We start from the raw sequence: 19,461 nt of genomic DNA on the forward strand, positions 1-19,461 counted from the left end.
CCCAGCTACTCAGAAGGCTGAGGCAGAGAATCGCTTGAACCTGGGAGGCGGAGGTTGTAGTGAGCCGAGATCATGCCACTGCACTCCAGCCTGGACTCCGTCTCAAAAAAAAAAAAAAAAAAAAAAAAAAGACCTCAATCAAAACTGCAGGGAGGCAGGCCTCAGTGGCTCACACCTATGATCCCAGCACTTTGAGAGGCTGTGGGCAGATCACCTGAGGTCAAGAGTTCAAGACCAGCCTGGCCAAGATGGTGAAACCCCGTCTCTACTAAAAATACAAAAATTAGCCTTGCCGGGCACAGTGGCTCACACCTGTAATCCCAGTACTTTGATAGGCCATGGGTGGATCACCTGAGGTCAGGAGTTGAAGACCAGCCTGGCCAACATGGTGAAACCCTGTCTCTACTAAAAATACAAAAATTAGCCGCAGTGGCTCACACCTGTAATCCCAGCACTTTGGGAGGCTGAGGCGGGTGGATCACTTGAGGTTGGGAGTTTGAGACCAGCCTGACTAACATGGAGAAACCCCATCTCTACTAAAAATACAGAAAATTAGCTGGACATGGTGGCACATGCCTGTAATCCCAGCTACTCAGGAGGCTGAGTCAAGAGAATTGCTTGAACCCGGGAGGCAGAGGTTGCAGTGAGCCAAGATTGCACCACTGCACTCCAGCCTGGGCAACAAATGCAGAACTCCGTCTCAAAAAAAAAAAAAAAAATCAGCCCCGCATAGTGGCATATGCCTGTAATCCCAGCTACTCGGGGAGGCTGAGGCTGGAGAATCTCATGAACCCAAGAAGAGGTTACGCTGAGCCGAGATTGTGCCATTGCACTCCAGCCTGGGCAACAAGAGCAAAACTCTGTCTCAAAAAAAAAACAACTGCAAGTCAGCTTTTACTGTGACAGGCACAGATACAAATTCTCGGGTTGGAAAATTTTAAAGACCTGGGTCTTCCAGAAATAATTCTTAATGGAAGTACTGATAATGATTCCTTTCAAGAACCCTCCTGGTTTGCTACTGATAAGGGTCGCTTAAAAAGGGCCAGTTTAAGCTGGGCACAGTGGCTCACACCTATAATCCCAGCACTTTGGGAGGCCAAGGTGGGTGGATCACTTGAGGTCAGGAGCTCGAGAGCAGCCTGGCCAACATGGTGAAACCCCGTCTCTACAAAAATACAAAAATTAGCCCGGCATGGTGGCGGGTGCCTGTAGTCCCAGCTACTCGGGAGGCTGAGGCAGGAGAATCACTTGAACCCAAGAGGTGAAGGTTGCAGTGAACCGAGATCATGCCGTTGCACTCCAGCCTGGGCGACAGAGCAAGACTCCATCTCAAAAAAAAAAAAAAAAAAAAAAAAAAAAAAAAAAAGGCTAGTTTAGTCTGTTACTCTGAATTCCTTACAAAATGTAAGTGCCATTCACCAGCCTTAAATTAAATAGGAGATATATTCTTACTGGGGGAAGTCAGCGAATGATGACTTCATTGATTTGAGCCTTCCATTCAGTAAGGCTTAAAAAGCATTGATGCCACTTCTCTGCTGTGGCTGGAAGGACTTGAATTACGGTGGCTTCTGTGTGAGTGGTGTGTCTGTTCAGCCATAAAGTACCTGGCCAGACATCAGAGTTCATTTTGTTCAGTATATGTTGGAGGAAGAGAGAAGATTGGAATCCTTCTTCTTTTATAAATCTTTGTTCTTCCCTGGTGAATCCTTTTCCATTGATAGCTAAAGGGAACTCACCATTAAAGGTTTTGTGATGGATATGACCACTTGGGTATCAAAAATCAATCACACTAGGTGACCTTTACTCCCTGTCAGGTCAGTAAGAGTCACCCAGTGTAAACAGCATGATATTTCAGACATGATATGTTTTTCCTAACAGGATTAAATGTGCATTTTTTAGCTAGTTTTACATATTTTTTTAAAGATTATCCCCTCAGGCTTGGTGCAGTGGCTCATGCCTGTAATCCCAGCACTTTGGGAGGCCGAGGCGGGTGGATCACCTCAGGTGAGGAGTTCGAGACCAGCCTGGCCAACATGGAGAAACCCCGTCTCTACTAAAAGTACAAAAATTAACCAGGTGTGGTGGCATGCACCTGTAATCCCAGCTACTCAGGAGGCTGAGGCAGGAGAATTGGTTGAACCCAGCAGGCGGAGGTTGCAATGAGCCGAGATCACACCACTGCACTCCAGCCTGGGCAACAACAAGAGCAAGACTCAGTCTCAAAAAAAAAAAAAAAAAAAAATTCCGGGCACAGTGGCTCACGCCTGTAATCCCAGCACTTTGGGAGGCCGAGGCAGGCGGATCACAAGGTCAGGAGATCGAGACCATCCTGGCTAACACGGTGAAACCCTATATCTACAAAAAATACAAAAATTAGCCAGGCATGGTGGCGGGCGCCTGTAGTCCCAGCTACTCGGGAGGCTGAGGCAGGACAATGGCGTGAACCCGGGAGGCAAAGCTGGCAGTGAGCCGAGATCGCGCCACTGCACTCCAGGCTGGGCGAAAGAGCGAGACTCCATCTCAAAAAAAAAAAGTAAAAAAAGAAAGATTGTCCCCTCCATTATAAAATGTAGTCTTTCAGAAAATTTCCCTACATAAACAGGCACTTATATATCTTTTCATTTTTAACAGAAATAAAATTTTTTTTTTTTTTGAGACGGAGTCTCGCTCTGTTGCCCAGGCTGGAGTGCAGTGGCGCGATCTCGGCTCACTGCAAGCTCCGCCTCCCGGGTTCATGCCATTCTCCTGCCTCAGCCTCTCCGAGTAGCTGGGACTACAGGCGCCCGCCACCACGCCCGGCTAATTTTTTGTATTTTTAGTAGAGACGGGGTTTCACTATGTTAGCCAGGATGGTCTCAATCTCCTGACCTCGTGATCCACCTGCCTCGGCCTCCCAAAGTGCTGGGATTACAGGCGTGAGCCACCGCGCCCAGCCCGGGAATAAGATTATATTATACGTTTTATAGGTTTTTGTATACATTTGGTAATTTGCCTTTTGATACTTGATAATACTTTTGTATTTTGATGCCAATGTTACTTGATTTTTATATGGTTTATTGTGACACAGTAAGTTCTTAGCATACGCTTATTACAAGTCCCTATCTACCCTCGTATTGACTTCTTTCCCTTTTCCAGTCCTGCAAGTCAGATTACATGTTCCACCCTTCCGCTTCTCCAACATAAATATCTCATGTAGTAAAAATCAGGTATACCGCACTAAGGGCTTAAGATGACACATTAGTTCTTCAATTCAATGCCAACTTTATGAAGGGTGTCCTGAGACATATACAGTTAGCTTTTTTTTTTTTTTTTTTTAATTTAGAGAGACACTCTGTCGCCCAGGCTGGAACTCCCGAGCTCAAGTGCTCCTCCCACCTCAGCCTCTCAAGTAGCTGGAGCCACAGACGTGCACCACCATGCTAGGCTAATTTTTTTTTTTTTTTTAATTTTTCGTAGAGACTGGGTCTCACTATGTTGTCCAGGCTGATCTCAAACTCCTGCCTCCAGCAATCCTTCCGCCTCAGCCCCTCAAAGTGCTGAGATTACAGGTGTGAGCCACCATGCCTAGCCACAGTCAGCTTTTGAATGCATCGTTTCTTGCATGAAGTGAGGTGCTCCTAACTCATCAACCAGTGTGTTTGCCTGCCATATCTGTGTAATCTCTTTGCCACATTCAAAAGCAAATAACTGCACACACATGTCCCTGCAGGCACACATACACACACATAGCCCATTCGAGTGTGAGCTCCTGGCTAAGACCGTTTGGTTCATCTTGGTAGCTCTAGTTCCTGACACAGTGCCTGGCGGTCAGCACAGATCTGTGTGGTCACAGCCCTCTCGGAGCTCCGGTGAGCACAGGCAAGGAGAAGGTCCTAGCACAGGTGTTTGCTGCCAAGTCATAGTAACAGGAAGAGCTCTAGGAGCTAAGAGCAGGGAGAAGCCGTTTAGGCTGAAGTGGCCCAGGCAAGTGGACTGTAGGATCATGGGAGTGATCCCTTTAGAGCTGTGCTGGGAGTGGAAGGGCGTGGTGCAAAGACTGGGCTTTGGGAACCAGTTTGTCATGAGTGGGCGGGGCCTCAGAAGCAGGCAGAGCACAGGCTAGAGCAGGAGCCCAGCCAGAGCCACCCCTGTCTCAAGAAGCCTGCAAGTTGAGGTCAGGGGCTCCTTTTCAACATAAGTGCCCGTTGATACTGCAGAAGCCCCTGTGAGAATGGGTCCTTTGTCATCATTGTGTCTGTAAAGAAGCTAATAGTCTGTTGCATCTTGGGATAACAAACGTTCTTGTGTTCAGGGTCTCAACTCTGAAGACGGAGTTCCTGCCGCTCCTGAGTGTGTCATTTGTCTCAGAGAACAGCGTCGTGGCTGCTGTGAGTATTTTTCTTCATTCTCCCTGGGGGTGCACTGTATGTGATGCTCAGACAGGGAACAATGTGTGCTCTGTCACCCTAGCACAAAGCAGAACAGTTTTTTAGAAGAAACAGAGCTCCCTTTTTTTTTTTTTTTTTTTTTTTTTTAAGATGGAGTTTTGCTCTTGTTGCCCAGGCTGGAGTGCAATGGGTGATCTTGACTCACCGCAACCTCTGCCTCCCAGGTTCAAGCGATTCTCCCGCCTCAGCCTCCTGATGAACTGGGAATATAGGCATGCACCACCATACCCGGCTAATTTTGTATTTTTAGTAGAGACAGGATTTCTCCATGTTGGTCAGGCCGGTCTCCAACTCCCACCCTCAGGTGATCCACCCACCTTGGCCTCCCAAAGTGCGGGCATGAGCCACCGTGCTTGGCCTCAGAGCTCACTTTTTTTTTTTTTTTTTTTTTTTTTGGAGACTGTCTTGCTCTGTCGCCCAGGCTGGAGTGCAGTGGCATGATTTTGGCTCACTGCAAGCCCCGCCTCCCGGGTTCACACCATTCTCCTGCCTCAGCCTCCCAAGTAGCTGGAACTACAGGCTCCCACCACCTCTCCGGGCTAATTTTTTTTATTTTTAGTAGAGATGGGGTTTCACCATGTTAGCCAGGATGGTCTCAATCTCCTGACCTCGTGATCTGCCCACCTCGGCCTCCTAAAGTGCTGGGATTACAGGTGTGAGCCACTGTGTCCAGCCATGAGCCACTGTGCCTGGCTGCTCACTTTTAAGAGTAAGAGGGGGTGGGGCGCAATGGCTCACGCCTGTAGTCCCAACACTTTGGGAGGCCAAGGTGGGTGGTTCACTTGAGGTCAGGAGTTCAAGACCAGCCTGGCCAACACGGTGAAACCCCGTCTCTACTAAAAACACAAAAATTAGCCAGGCATGGTGGCACAGGCCTGTAATCCCAGCTACTTGGGAGGCTGAGGCAGGAGAATTACTTGAACCGGGGAAGCAGCAGTTGCGGTGAGCTGAGATTGTGCCACTGCACTCTAGCCTGGGCAACAGAGCAAGACTCGGTCTCAAAAAAAGAAAAAAAAAAAAAGAGTAAGAGAGGCCTGTCATGGTGAACACTCTGCCAGGGAGGTGGGCGGTGGGCAGTGCATCCTCCAGGGACTGACTGAGTCTTGTTTCAGGGCCATGACTGCTGCCCAATGCTCTTTAACTACGATGACCGTGGCTGCCTGACCTTCGTCTCCAAGTTAGACATTCCAAAACAGAGCATCCAACGCAACATGTCTGCCATGGAACGCTTCCGCAACATGGACAAGAGAGCCACGACTGAGGACCGCAACACGGCCTTGGAGACGCTGCACCAGAATAGCATCACGTAGGTGCCATCTGTAGAGAGGTGGTCAGGTGACAAGGTGCCCTCCTGCCCCTCGCTGTTTCCTTACTGGGTTCCTACAAAAGCTCTATGCCCCGCAGGCCCAGACATTCCTTCAGGGACAAGCGCAGCAAGAAGTCTGTATCTTCCCGACCGCCAGGCTCTCATTTCCAGCTCGTGGTAGGGAGGGAGTCGCCACCACCTGGTCATTCTGTCCTTCAAGGTGCAGATTACAAGGCAGCAGCCAGCAGGAGCAGTGCAGACCTTGTTGCAGTCTGAGGTGGTGGGGTCTCAGGGCAACTGCTTCCTAGGGTACCCTTTCTCAGCTACTCGAGAACAAAAGGAGACTTTCCTGAATGCTGTGTTCCCACAGTAGTGCACACATAACAGAAAGCGAAGTTACAGCCTGTTGGAAAAGGTAACTGTAGCTGTCGTTTCAAGTAATGGATACAAATAAGAAGATTATTTAATTAAAGGAACAGAATTTCTTAGCATCATGATGACAAAGCTGAGGAGTGTCTCGACTGGGTTTTTATCAGGTATATGTAATTATGTAAGACAACAGAACTGTGTTTTGTCCAGAAAGTTTGATTTTTTTTTTTTTTTTTTTGAGACAGAGTCTCGCTCTGTTGACCAGGCTGGAGTGCAATGCCACGATCTCGGCTCACTGCAACCTCTGCCTCCCGGGTTCAAGCAATTCTCCTGCCTCAGCCTCCCAAGAAGCTGGGATTACAGATGTGTGCCACCATACCTGGCTAATTTTTTGTATTTTTAGTAGAGATGGAGTTTCACGCTGTTGGCCAGCCTGGTTTCAAACTCCTGACCTCAGGTGATCCACCCACCTCAGCCTCCCAAATTGCTGGAATTACAGGTGTAAGCCACCGTGCCTGGCCTGAAAGTTTGATTTTTAAGGTCTAGAGGAGAGGCTGGGCATGATGGCTCACACCTTTAATCCCAGCACTTTGGGAGGCTGAGGCAGGCAGATCACTTGAGGTCAGGAGTTCGAGATCAGCCTTGCCAACATGGCAAAACCCCATCTCTACTAAAAAATACAAAAATTAGCTTGGCGTGGTGGTGCACACCTGTAATCCCACCTACTCGGCAGGCTGAGGCGGGAGAATTGCTTGAACCGGGCAGGTGGAGGTTGCAGTGAGCCAAGATTGAGCCACTGCACTCCAGCCTGGGTGACAGAGTGAGATTCCATCTCAAAAAAAAAAAAGGTGCCTGGAGGAGAAATATATGCTTGATATTTTAAATTACTGTGTTCAGAGTTGGGTCCCATGGGCTTTTCCCTTACTGAGAAGCCTTTTATGTTGAGAATCTTATTGTGGTATTGATGGTGGCAGGAGTAACGGAAACCTCTAGACTTCCTGTTTGAGAGAATTACGATGAAATGCAGGTTGTGCTTTATCTTCAGCAGAGAAGGGGCAGCTATATGTAAAATAGGCTGCAAATACTCTATTGAAAAATGAGAACCAGAGGTCTGGCACCATGGCTCACACCTGTAATGCTAGCATTTTGGGAAGCCAAGGCAGGAGGATCACTTGAGGCCAGCAGTTCAGTACCATCCTGGGCAACATAGCAAGACCCCATCTCTACAAAAAAATTTTTAAAAGTTAGCTGGCTGTGTTGGCACGCACCTGCAGTCCCAGCTACTTGGGAGGAGTGAGCTGTGATTGTGCCACTGTATTTCATCCTGGGCTACATTGCGAGATCCTATCTCAAAAAAAAAAAAAAAAGAACCTGAAGGCATAGCAAAACTTACCTTTTCTCCACATTGTTCAGGTTTCTCCTTCTATAGCAAAACTCACCTTTTCTCCATTCTTTAGGTTTCTCTGTCTTGAATGACTCCGAGTTACTTCTTGTGAGTTTCTCTTATGTTTCTATACAGACCAAGTGCTAAGGAAAGAAACAGCTCTCATTGCCTCTCTGATACTTCTAGGTGAAAAATGAAAAGACAAACCCTTGCTGATTAGTCTACTTTTATTTGCAGAAATTAGGTGCTCTTTGCACTAAAGCTGTGTCAGCTAACTTTTTTTGTAAAGGACCAGATAGTAAATACTTTAGACTCTGAGAGGCCATAGGTCTCTGTTGCAACTACGGAACTCTGGTTGTGGCAAGAAAGCAGGCACAGACAATGTAAACGAATCAGGTGGCTGTGTTCCCATCAAACTTTATAGACACTGAAATTTGAATTTCACGTAATTTTCACTTCATGAGATAATAGTCTCCTTTTAATTTTTTTCCAGCTATTTAAAGATGTAAAAGCTGGGTCAAGTGCGGAGGCTCACACCTGTAATCCCAGCACTTTGGGAGGCTGAGGTGGGCGGATCACTTGAGGTCAGGAGGTCAAGACCAGCCTGACCAACATGGTGAAACCCCGTCTCTACTAAAAATACAAAAATTCGCCAGCCTGGTGGCAGGTGCTTGTAATCCCAGCTGCTCGAGAGGCTGAGGCAGGAGAATTGCTTGAACCTGGGAGGTAGAGGTTGCAGTGAGCCGAGATCATGCCACTGCACTCCAGCCTGAGTGACAGAGTGAGACTCCATCTCAATAAATAAATAAAATAAAAATGTAAAACCCCCTTTTTTTTTTTTTGAGACGGAGTCTCTGTTGCCTAGGCTGGAGTACAGTGGCACGATCTTGGCTCACTGCAAGCTCCGCCTCCTGGGTTCACACCATTCTCCCACCTCAGCCTCCCAGGTAGCTGGGACTACAGGTGCCCGCCACCATGCCTGGCTAATTTTTTTTTTGTATCTTGTAGTAGAGACGGGGTTTCACTGTGTTAGTCAGGATGGTCTCAATCTCCTGACCTTGTGATCTGCCCACCTCGGCCTCCCAGAATGCTGGGATTACCGGCGTGAACCACTGCACCTGGCCTTTTTTTTTTTTTTTTTAAGCTCACAGGCTGTACAGGAATAGGCAGTGTGTGCCATAGTTTGCCATCCCCTTCCAAGCATCGGGGAAGAGGGGGGTAAGTTCTAGACATCTCAAAGGAGAAAGCAAAATATTGTCTGAGCAATGGATGATTGTCTTGAAAGCTTTCCAGATAATTAGGCTAAGACAAGTTGGTTCATTTATCTGTTACCCTGCTTGGCTTGGTTGGAATCTGGTGGTGTGTCTGCTGCTAACATTTATAATGATTCACTTCAGACTCAAGGAGGGCTATTGGCTTATCTACACTGGCTGTCTTGGAGGCTGATTTGAGAGGTTTTGTTTGGAGGCAGTTGGAATTCAGTCATGCTTCATCATGTCTCTGGTTTATTTAAAAACAAACAAAAATACTGTTTTCGCCATGGCTGTGGTCCTACCCACAACCTGCTCCCAGCATTTGAGTGCTGTGTGGGCTGGGTCATTCCTGCTTCCCCAGGTCACTCTAACTAAGGCAGGTTCTTAACTTCTCCCCTTGCCAGTTTTGTTTTTCCTGGACATCTGGTAATAATATGCTTTGGGGTATTTTCTGAGCCAGATTGTTGCAGCCTAATCTTTGTGGATAAGTTCATAATCAGGAGTTAAAAGATAATTCATTTCCTGGCGGAGCGTGGTGGCTCATGCCTGTAATCCCAGCATTTTGGGAGACTGAGGCAGGAGGATCACTTGAGCCCAGGAGTTCAAGACCAGCCTGGGCAACATAATGAGACCCCCATCCCGTCTCTATTTAAAAAATAAAGAAGAAGATCATTCATTTCCTTAAGCTGCCCGTACACTATTAGTCAGGAATGTTGTATTCACTTCCACTACATACCTTACAATCTGTTTTGCTTTGCTTTTTTTCAGTCAAGTCTCTATTTATGAGGTGGACAAGCAAGATTGTCGCAAATTTTGCACTACTGGCATCGATGGAGCCATGACAATTTGGGATTTCAAGGTATTTTCTACCTGACAGAACAAATTTTGTTTGTGTTAAAACTTTTTTTTTTTTTTTTTTTAAGAGATAGGCTCCTTCTCTGTCACCCAGGCTGGAGTACAGTGGCACAATCATGGCTCACTGCAGCCACCAACTCCTTGCCTCCAGCAGCCCTCCCACCTCAGCCTCCCAAGCAGCTGGGACAGCAGGCATGCACCACCACGCCCGGTGAATAGTTTTACAAAACTCTTGTGAGAAGAATGTTTCTCATTTCTTCAAACAAAATGTTAAATCTAGTATACAGTTTAATGTCCTAATGTAAGATATTAAACTGGAATTCTCTCTCTTGTTTTTTTTTTCTTTCTTTTTGAGACGGAGTCTTGTTCTATCGCCCAGGCTGCAGTGCAGTGGTGCAATATTGGCTCACTGCAACCTCTGCCTCCGGGGTTGGAGCGATTCTCCTGCCTCAGTCTCCCAAGTAGTTGGGATTACAGGAGCACACTACAACACCTGGCTATTTTTGTATTTTTAGTACAGACAGGGTTTCACCATGTTGGCCAAGCTGGTCTTGAACTCCTGGCCTCATGTGATCTGCCCACCTTGGCCTCCCAAAGTGGTGGGATTACAGGCGTGAGCCACTGCGCCAGCCTTGGAGATCTCTCTCTCTCTTTTTTTTTTTTTTTTTTTGAGACACAGTTTCGCTCTTATTGCCCAGGCTGGAGTGCAATGGCAGAATCTCGGCTCACCACAACCTCCGCCTCTGGGGTTCAAGCGATTCTCCTGCCTCAGCCTCCCAAGTAGCTGGGATTACAGGCATGTGCCACCACGCCCAGCTAATTTTGTGTTTTTAGTAGAGACGGGGTTTCTCCATGTTGGACATGCTGGTCTCGAACTCCCAACCTCAGGTGATCCACCTGCCTCAGCCTCCTAAAGTGCTGGGATTACAGGCGTGAGCCACTGCACCCAGCCGGAGATCTCTTTAAAACCTAAAAGTCATCCGCAGAAGAACCACACATTCTCAGTGAACTGAAATTTTTACTTCTAGATGTCCATTTATTCATTGGGGAGAAATGGAGTGCTGTTTTGGAAACAGGCCCTATTGGACACCAGCCCAGGTTTAACCATATAGATATATGTTTATGGCTGACACTAATTAATTTAATAAACATTTACTAAGTATCTCCTGAGTGCCATGCATGGTGCTGAGCACTGAGAATATCCAATCCGAACGAGCCTGTCTGGTAGAAGAGAGAGGTGGACACGGGGGCTGGGTAGGGGATTTGGCAGAGCTCAGAAGAGAAGCCAGTGCCTCTATTTTCACACAGAGGAATCTCGGGGGATGCGTGGACTGCAGGGAAAAGGTTGCACCTGAGCGGCATCCTGAGCTGCGATGGGTTTTGGAGGGGAGGGGACTGTGAGTTGAGAAAGCACAGCTGAGCATCCTAAGTTGCAAGTGCCGCACACCCAGGGCAACCCTGGGCTTCAGAGAGCGCACACTGCCTTTGAGGCGCTGCCCATGGTGTGGTCCTCCGAAAGCACGGATGGAACTAGAAAAAAGAGCTCTAGGTAGCCAGGCGCAGTGGCTCATGCCTGTCATCCCAGCACTTTGGGAGGCCGAGGTGGGAGAATCGCTTGAGGCCAGAAGTTTGAGACCAGTTTGGGCAACATAGCGTGACCCCATCTCTATAAAAAAGCCAGGTGCAGCCAGGCATGCTGACCCACTCCTGTAATCCCAGCACTTTGGGAAGCTGAGGCTTGTTTCTCCTCCCTGCTTCCCTGTCTTGAGTGTAGGAGTTCGAGACCAGCTTGGGCAACATAGTGAGACCCTGTCTCTATTTAAAAATATACATATATATATTTTTAAAAACCAGGTGCAGTGATGCATGCCTTTAGTCCCAGCTACTTGAGAAGCTGAGGCAGGAGGATCACTCGAGCCCAGGAGTTGGAGGCTGCAGTGAGCTGTGGTCACACCACTGCACTCCAGCCTGGGGCAACAGAGCAAGACCCTATCTCAAAAAAAAAAAAAAAAAAAAACCACCACACAAAGGAGTGAGGAGTGTGCCCAGAGCCTGTGTGTGAGGCAGTGGGGAAAAGGCACACCTGGCCTGGAGGAGCCAGCAGGGGGAGCCCTGGCCTGGAGTGTCTCTGCGGGGTGAGTCCTGGGAGATCCTGTTTCAGGTGGGGCAGGGCCAGGTTCAGGGTGGGGACAGGCAGCACCTTCCCGGAGGAGGAGGGAGTGGTGTGATACCTACCTCGGGGTGGACACTCCTCAGTGACATCAGTGCTCTTCCCACCTTTTCCAAGACCCTCGAGTCTTCCATCCAGGGCCTCCGGATAATGTGAAGCTGAGTGAGCCTCTGCCATCCAGCATGACAAACTGTTGCCGACCGCAGCTGTGCCGTGGCGCGATGGCGAGGAAGCCAGCCCCAAGGAAACACTGAAAACACATATCACGCCAATGCCGTGTGGTTTTGTTTGAATATCAAATTGGTGAAAGTGTTGGTTTTTTTAAGGCAGTAATTTTTGTTTGTTTGTTTTTTTGCGATTTCATTCCATTCTTGACCAAAGCTTCTCTTTAAGTAGTTTATTATGGAAAATTGTCACACTAACTTAAAAGACAAGGTGAGGGAGATATGTAAATTGTCCACTAGAAAATTAAATAAAAGAACTGAATGTGGTTTTGGCTTTGTTTCCTTGTAGTATTTCAATTTTTAGTAGAAAAATATGAGTGAATTCTTCATTCGATTTGGCTTTTTTTAGGCAAAATCTTAGATCCTTGGTTTCTTAAATTGCACCATTCTATACAACCTTGAACCAAAAAGCACCATTTAGTGAGGGGTGAGAGAGAGCCGTTTCTGAACATTGCAATACTTCTGCAAGGTAGGTTGTGTCGGTCTGTTTTGTGTTGCAATAAAGGAATACCTGAGGCTGGGTAATTTGTCTAAGAAAAAAGATTTATTGGGCACACAGTTCTGCCAGTTGGACAAGAAGCATGGTTCCTGCATCTGCTTTTGGGGAAGCCTCAGGAAGGTTTTACTCATGGCGGAAGGCGAAGGGGAAGCAGGTATGTCCCATGGCGGGAGAGGATGCAAGAGAGAGTGGGGAGGACCAGGCTCCTTGAAACAACCAGGTCACAGAGTGAGAAGACACTCATTCCTGCCAGGGAGCACCAAGCCATTCATGAGGGATCCACCCCATGACCCAAACACTGCCCACCAGGCCCCACCCCAACACTGAGGATCGCATTTCAACATGAGATTCCGAAGGGACACACAGCCAAGCCCTGTCAGAGGTACACCGTTCCCATCTTGCATGTGAGCAACAGAGAAGCCCACCTCCACTAAGCAGCCAAGCCCGAATGGGAGCCTGCCCTGGGAGGCCCTGGGGCCCGGTGCCCACAGCATGGCAGCCCACTGTTAGCAGTGCACCTGCCAAGGGTACGCTGCAGGCGGTGTGCAAGGGGGCGGGAAAGGGGAAAGTCAGCATCTTGGCTTAGAGATGATTGTGCCCACACTGAGCTACTCTCATCATGATGAGACGTGAAGTTTGACATTCCATGGCAGAGTATCTTAAGAGGTACAAGTATAAATGAAAAGCAAAATAAGTAAAGAGTAGCCTGAGCCTGGCCACATCCTTGATCTCATGGCTCCCTTCTAGAATGCTGGTAACGGTGCTTCCCAAGGCAGATGATGTGCTCAAGAGAAGGTAATTTGGCCCTCTTGGTGACTCATGGGAAGCCCTCACTCCAAGAGGGAATCCTACCTAGCACCAGGGGTGCTGGCCTTATGGCCCTGCCTGGTCCCTACAGTGTCGTCTCTGGGCCCCCAGTGGCAGGAGCTCCTTTGGGTACACATGTTTGTATACATAGTGCATTGGCAAGGCTCTGTGAAGGGGAGACATAAAGCAGGAATTAGCTAAAGATTTCTCTTTCAGCCAGGCACGGGTGGCTCACGCCTGCAATCCCAGCACTTTGGGAGGCCGAGGCGGGCAGATCACCTGAGGTCCAGAGTTTGAAACCAGCCTAACCAACATGGGGAAACCCCGTCTCTATTAAAAATACAAAATTAGCCAGGCATGGTGGCATGTGCCTGTAATCCCAGCTACTTGGGAGGCTGAGGCAGCAGAATCACTTGAACCCAGGAGGCAGAGGTTACGGTGAGCCAACATCATGTCATTGCACTCCAGCCTGGGCAACAAGAGTGGAATTCCGTCTCAAAAAAAAAACAAACAAAAAATTAGCCGGGCGTAGTGGTGGGTGGCTGTAATCCCAGCTACTCGGGAGGCTAAGGCAGGAGAATCGCTTGAACCCAGGAGGCAGAGGTTGCAGTGAGCTGAAATGCCACTGCACTCCAGCCTGGGGGATAGAGCAAGACACTGTCTCCAAAAAAAAAAAAAAAAAAAAGGCCGGGCGTGGTGGTTCATGCCTGTAATCCCAGCACTTTGGGAGGCCGAGGCGGGTGGATCACGAGGTCAGGAGATTGAGACCATCCTGGCTAACACAGTGAAACCCCGGTCTCTACTAAAAATACAAAAAATTAGCCAGGTGTGGTGGCAGGCGCCTGTAGTCCCAGCTACTCGGGAGGCTGAGGCAGGAGAATGGCATGAACCCAGGAGGCAGAGCTTGCAGTGAGCCGAGATTGCGCCACTGCACTCTATCCTGGGCGACAGAGCGCGACTCCGTCTCAAAAAAAAAACCCACAAAATTGACTTACTTTGCCTCTAAGAACTTAATAGCCACAGAGTTATTTTGCTGTTTTTTTTTCTTTTTTTAAATAAAAACATTTTTCAATTAGAGACAGGGTCTCCCTGTGTTGCCCAGGCTGGTCTCTCTTTTTTTTTTTTTTTTTGAGACGGAGTTTCACTCTGTCACCCAGGCTGGAATACAGTGGCACGATCTCGGCTCACTGCAACCTCCACCCTCCAGGTTCAAATGATTCTGCTTCCTCAGCCTCCTGAGTAGCTGGGACTACAGGCGCCTGCCACCGTGCCCGGCTAATTTTTTGTATTTTTAGTAGAGATGGGGTTTCACCATCTTGGCCAGGTTGGTCTTGAACTCCTGACCTCATGATCCACCCGCCTCGGCCTCCCAAAGTGCTGGGATTACAGGCATGAGCCACCGCGCCCAGCCCCAGGCTGGTCTCAAACTGGGCTTAAGCAATCCTCTTGCCTCAGCCTCCCAAAGTGCTGGGATCACAGGTGTGAGCCACTGTACCCGGCCTATTTTGCCTTTTTGTTTTTTGTTTTTTTTTTTTTTTTAAGATGGAGCCTCTTTCTCTGTCAACCAGGCTGGAGTGCAGTGGCATGATCTCGACTGACTGCAGCCTCTACCTTCCAGGTTCAAGTGATTCTCATTTCAGCCTCCTGAGTAGCTGGGATCACAGGTGACCCCAGTCTCCGAGTAGCTGGGATTACAGGCATATACCACCACGCCCAGCTAATTTATTTTGCCATTTTTTAACACAGGCCATTTCTCATATGGGGAGGAAGACCTACTCCAGTCACCGCAGCCAGAAGCCCTCAGTGCTTTATTTCAACGCTGGGGTCTTTTGAGTTTGTGACGCTCCATCCTTCTCTCACTCTACCTTTGAGACTCCGACCAGGCCTCTGTAAACAATGACTACAGTCTGGGATGTTCTGAGAGGATTCTTCAGGACAGATGTGTGAGCCACGCCCTGAATGCAATACTTTAGCTAACTGTGCAGGTACCAAGAAAAGCATTTGGAAGCCATTAATTACCCCTCATAACAAACCTGTAGGGTTGGAACTGTTACTAGCACATTTTTCAGTTGACAAAATTCCAGAGAGGGGAATGACTAGTCTCTCCAAAGCCCTGGTAGTAACCACTAAGAATGTGGGAAATGCATGTGGGAAAAAAAGCACTGGGCGAGGGAAATTCCTTAGTGACAGCCCCTTTTCAGCTCACCATGCTCAGGGGCAGGGCCCTGTCAGTGGCACTGATGAGAAGGTATTTGAAGCCGGGCGCAGTAGCTCATGCCTGTAATCCCAGCACTTTAGGAGACCAAGACGAGTGGATCCCTTGAGGTCAGGAGTTCAAGACCAACCTAGCCAACATGGTGAAACCCTCTTCTCTACAAATACAAAAATTAGCCAGGCATTTGGTGGCATGCGCCTGTAATCCCAGCTACTTGGGAGGCTGAAGCACGAGAATTGCTTGAACAATTGCTGGGAGGCGCAGGTTACAGTGAGCCAAGATCATGCCACTGCAGTCCAGCCTGGGCAACAGCGAGACTCCATCTCGAAAAAAGAAAAAAAAAAGAGAGAGAGAGAGCAAAAAGGTATTTGACAATAGCTTGTGGGTTTCATTGTAGACCTCAGTTTCTCAATTAAACTGACACATCAGGCCATGTGGCTTGGAAGGGGGCTGTGCAGCAGGGGCACAGCCCCATCAGAATCCTGGGATGGGATGTGGAATGCTGAGCGAGCGTTATGGGGGCCCCAGCTGTGGGGTACATCTGCCTTGCAGGCCTTTAGCCACCTTACCAGATATGTGGTCTTGGGACTTTGGCCCTAAGGTTTTCTCCTCTCCCCTCCTGCTGTCAGTTGGGATGGATCCCTTGATCCCAGGGAAAGTGACCCACATTCTGGGGTGGACCAGTGGGACAAAGGGGAGATTATACTGGATACTGGGAGCTCTTAGAAAAGGTCCCCGCCACCACCCCCCACCATCTCCCATCTCCCTGGTCTGCCTTGGCCCACCCACTGCTTGTCTGCAGTCAACCTGGCTGCCATTTTGTGACCAGGAGGCAATAAAACTGGTGCTTGAACCTGGGAGGCAGAAGTTGTAATGAGCCAAGATTGTGCCACTGCACTCCAGCGAGACTCTGTCTCAAAAAAAAAAAAAAAAAAAATAGCGACAGGCAAGGAGCAGAAAGCCAGCAAGAACCTGGGAGACTGCACCAGCCCTGGCCTGCCTCCCCCACATCGGCCAGCCCTGGAGAGTCACAGCCTGGGTTTGTGGCTGCATTTCTTGGAAACATGAAAAGGCAAAAAAGGAAGCGGGAGTGCATAGCATCTTCATCCCAGGGCCCTGCACAAAGCCAATTCCAGGAAGAAACAGAAAGCTTTCCAAGGGGTTCTGGGAGTTCCAGATGAAATCCTTCCATTACCAAGTTCCCTAACCCAAGGTATTTCTCCACGTAGGGCTTAGAAAACTTTCTCCCCAAAGGGAGTCATTTCAAATAATGCCTTCCATCGCTTTCCAATCCGAGGTCTGCTTTCTCCCATCCACTGGGTCTTCCCTCCATGACTGAAGGCCTGTGGGACGGGTGGGCAGGTGGACGGTGCTTGTCAGCTTCACTTTACAGATGTGGAAACTGAGGCACGGTTACACAACAGGTTAAGTGGCAGTACCAGAACTGGACCCACTTTCTTTCTTATTTTTCCTTTTTTGAGATGAAGTCTCTCTCTGTCACCCAGGCTGGAATGTAGCCTGGTTGCAGTGATCTCGACTCACTGCAACCTCCGCCTCCTGGGTTCAAGTGATTCTCCTGCCTCAGCCTCTGTAGGAGCTGGGATTACAGGTGTGCACCACCATGCCCAGCGAATTTTTTTTGTATTTTTAGTAGAGACGGGGTTTTGCCATGTTGGCCAGGCTGGTCTTGAACTCCTGACCTCAAGTGATCTGCCTGCCTCGGCCTCCTAAACTGCTGGGATTACAAGTGTGAGCCACCGTGCCCAACCCTTTTTTTTTTTTTTTTTGAGATGGAGTCTTGCTCTGTTACCGGCTCACTGTAACCTTCACCTCCCTCATCCAAGAGATTCTCCTGCCTCGGCCTCCCGAGTAGCAAGTAGCTGGGACTACAGGCATGTGCCACCACACCCAACTAATTTTTGTATTTTGTTTTGTTTTGTTCTTCGAGACGGTCTCACTCTGTCACCCAGACTGGAGGGCAATGGCGTGGTCTCGGCTCACTGCAACCTCCGCCTCCCAGGTTCAAGCGATTCTTCTGCCTCAGCCTCCCGAGTAGCTGGGATTACAGGCATGTGCCACCACAACCAGCTAATTTTTGTATTTTTAGTAGAGACAGGGTTTCACTATGTTGGCCTGATCTCGAACTCCTGACCTCATAATCTGCCCGCCTCGGCCTCCCAAAGTGCTGGGATTACAGGCGTGAGCCACTGCACCCAGGCTTTTTTTTTTTCTTTATTAGAAATGGGTTTGGCCGGGCGCGGTGGCTCACGCCTGTAATCCCAGCACTTTGGGAGGCTGAGGCGGGCAGATCACAAGGTCAGGAGATCAAGACCATCCTGGCTAACACGGTGAAACACCGTCTCTACTAAAAATACAAAAAATTGGCTGGGCTAGGTGGTGGGCGCCTGTAGTCCCAGCTACGCGGGAGGCTGAGACAGGAGAATGGCGTGAACTCTGGAGGGCGGAGCCTGCAGTGAGCCGAGATCGCGCCACTGCACTCCAGCCTGGGCGACAGCGACACTCCGTCTCAAAAAAAAAAAAAAGAAAGAAATGGGTTTGCACCATGTTGGCCAGGCTGGTCTCACCCTCCTGACCTTTTGTGATCAGCCTGCCTCCACCTCCCATAGTGCTGGGATTACAGGAGTGAGCCACCATACCCAGCCTGGACTCAGTTTTCTACCACTGGATCATTCATTCACCCGGCTCTGTCATGGGCCCAGGGGAGAGAAGAGGGAACAGTACAGCCATGGCTACAGCTCGCATAGGCTTTTAGAGCCTTTACATCAACTCAGGTGACGTTAGTTACATTTTCGCAGATAGGAAAAAGGAGTCTTGAGGTATGCATATTTGTTATTATGCTTTGATGATTCGCAGCAGAAAAACTCAAAGCAGCCTAAAAATAAAGTGGAGGCTGCACACCGTGGCTCACGCCTGTAACCCCAGCACTTTGGGAGGCTGAGGCAGGAGGATTGCTTGAGGCAAGGAGTTCGAGACCAGCCTGGGTCACAAAGGGAGAGCCCTGTCCATACAAAATTTTTAAAAATTAGCTGGGTATGGTGGCGCATGCCTGTGGTCCCTCCCAGCTATGAGAGAGGCTGAGGTGGGAGAATCACTTGAGGCCAGGAGTTTGATACCAACCTGCGCAACATAGCAAAAACGCTATCCCTATAAAATTTTTTTTTTTTTTTTTTGAGAAGGAGTCTCGCTCTCTCACCCAGGCTGGAGTGCAGTGGCGTGATCTTGACTCACTGCAATCTCCGCCTCCTGGGTTCAAGTGATTCTCCTGCCTCAGCCTCCGGAGTAGCTGAGATTACAGGCACGCACCACCACACCCGGCTGTTTTGCATTTTAGTAGAGATGGGGTTTCACCATGTTGGTCAGGCTGGGCTCAAACTCCTGACCTCAAACGATCCGCCTGCCTTGGCTTCCGAAAGTGTTGGGATTACAGGCATGAGCCACCACACCCAGCCTATAAAAATTTTTTTAAAATTAGCCAGGTGTGATGGTGCACACCTGTAGTCCCAAGCACTCAAGAGGCTAAGGTGGGAGGATCACTTGAGCCCAGGAGTTGGAGGCTGCAGTGAGCTGTGATTGTGTCACTACACTCCAGCCTGGGTAAAAGAGCGAGACCCTGTCTCTAAAACATATTAATTAATTAAGCAGATAACTTGGCTCACATATCTGAATCTTTGGAGGCAGGTTGGACTCAGGCTGGCCAGTCAGAGGTGACCGGAGCTCCGGTTACTTCTCTGACCCTCTCTCGGCTCTGCACTCTCCCTGCAGCTTCCCTTGTTGCTGTTCCACTTCCGCGTTCCACTTACGAGTCCAGATTCTTGCAGCTCGCCCAGAAGGGGCTTGGTGCACTGGATCATCAGCTGAAGTCCTGGGCTTTGCTTTGATTGGGTCATCTTAGGTCACAAGTGCAGCAGGACAGGGAACACCATGAGCTGAT

General features: G+C 48.9%; 1 protein-coding gene across 3 annotated transcripts in view; it reads left to right on the plus strand.

Annotated features, from left to right (window-relative positions):
* Nucleotides 1-12,255, plus strand: part of ARPC1A (actin related protein 2/3 complex subunit 1A) — a 41,548-nt gene extending 29,293 nt beyond the window's left edge. The window contains exons 7-10 of one of the 3 annotated variants that reach the window (XM_055292523.2): nucleotides 4,292-4,367; nucleotides 5,540-5,733; nucleotides 9,508-9,598; nucleotides 11,882-12,255. In XM_055292523.2, coding sequence (XP_055148498.2) covers nucleotides 4,292-4,367; nucleotides 5,540-5,733; nucleotides 9,508-9,598; nucleotides 11,882-11,920 — 400 coding nt within the window. In that variant the 3' untranslated portion in view covers nucleotides 11,921-12,255. Of the gene's footprint in view, nucleotides 1-4,291; nucleotides 4,368-5,539; nucleotides 6,374-6,873; nucleotides 8,384-9,507; nucleotides 9,599-11,881 lie in introns of those variants that run through there. The other 2 variants (XR_010122516.1, XM_063646184.1) reach the window with 2 other exon arrangements.
* The last annotated feature ends 7,206 nt before the right edge of the window (nucleotides 12,256-19,461 follow it).

This window comes from Symphalangus syndactylus, chromosome 9 (assembly GCF_028878055.3).
Source record: "Symphalangus syndactylus isolate Jambi chromosome 9, NHGRI_mSymSyn1-v2.1_pri, whole genome shotgun sequence".
Lineage (NCBI taxonomy): Eukaryota > Metazoa > Chordata > Mammalia > Primates > Hylobatidae > Symphalangus > Symphalangus syndactylus.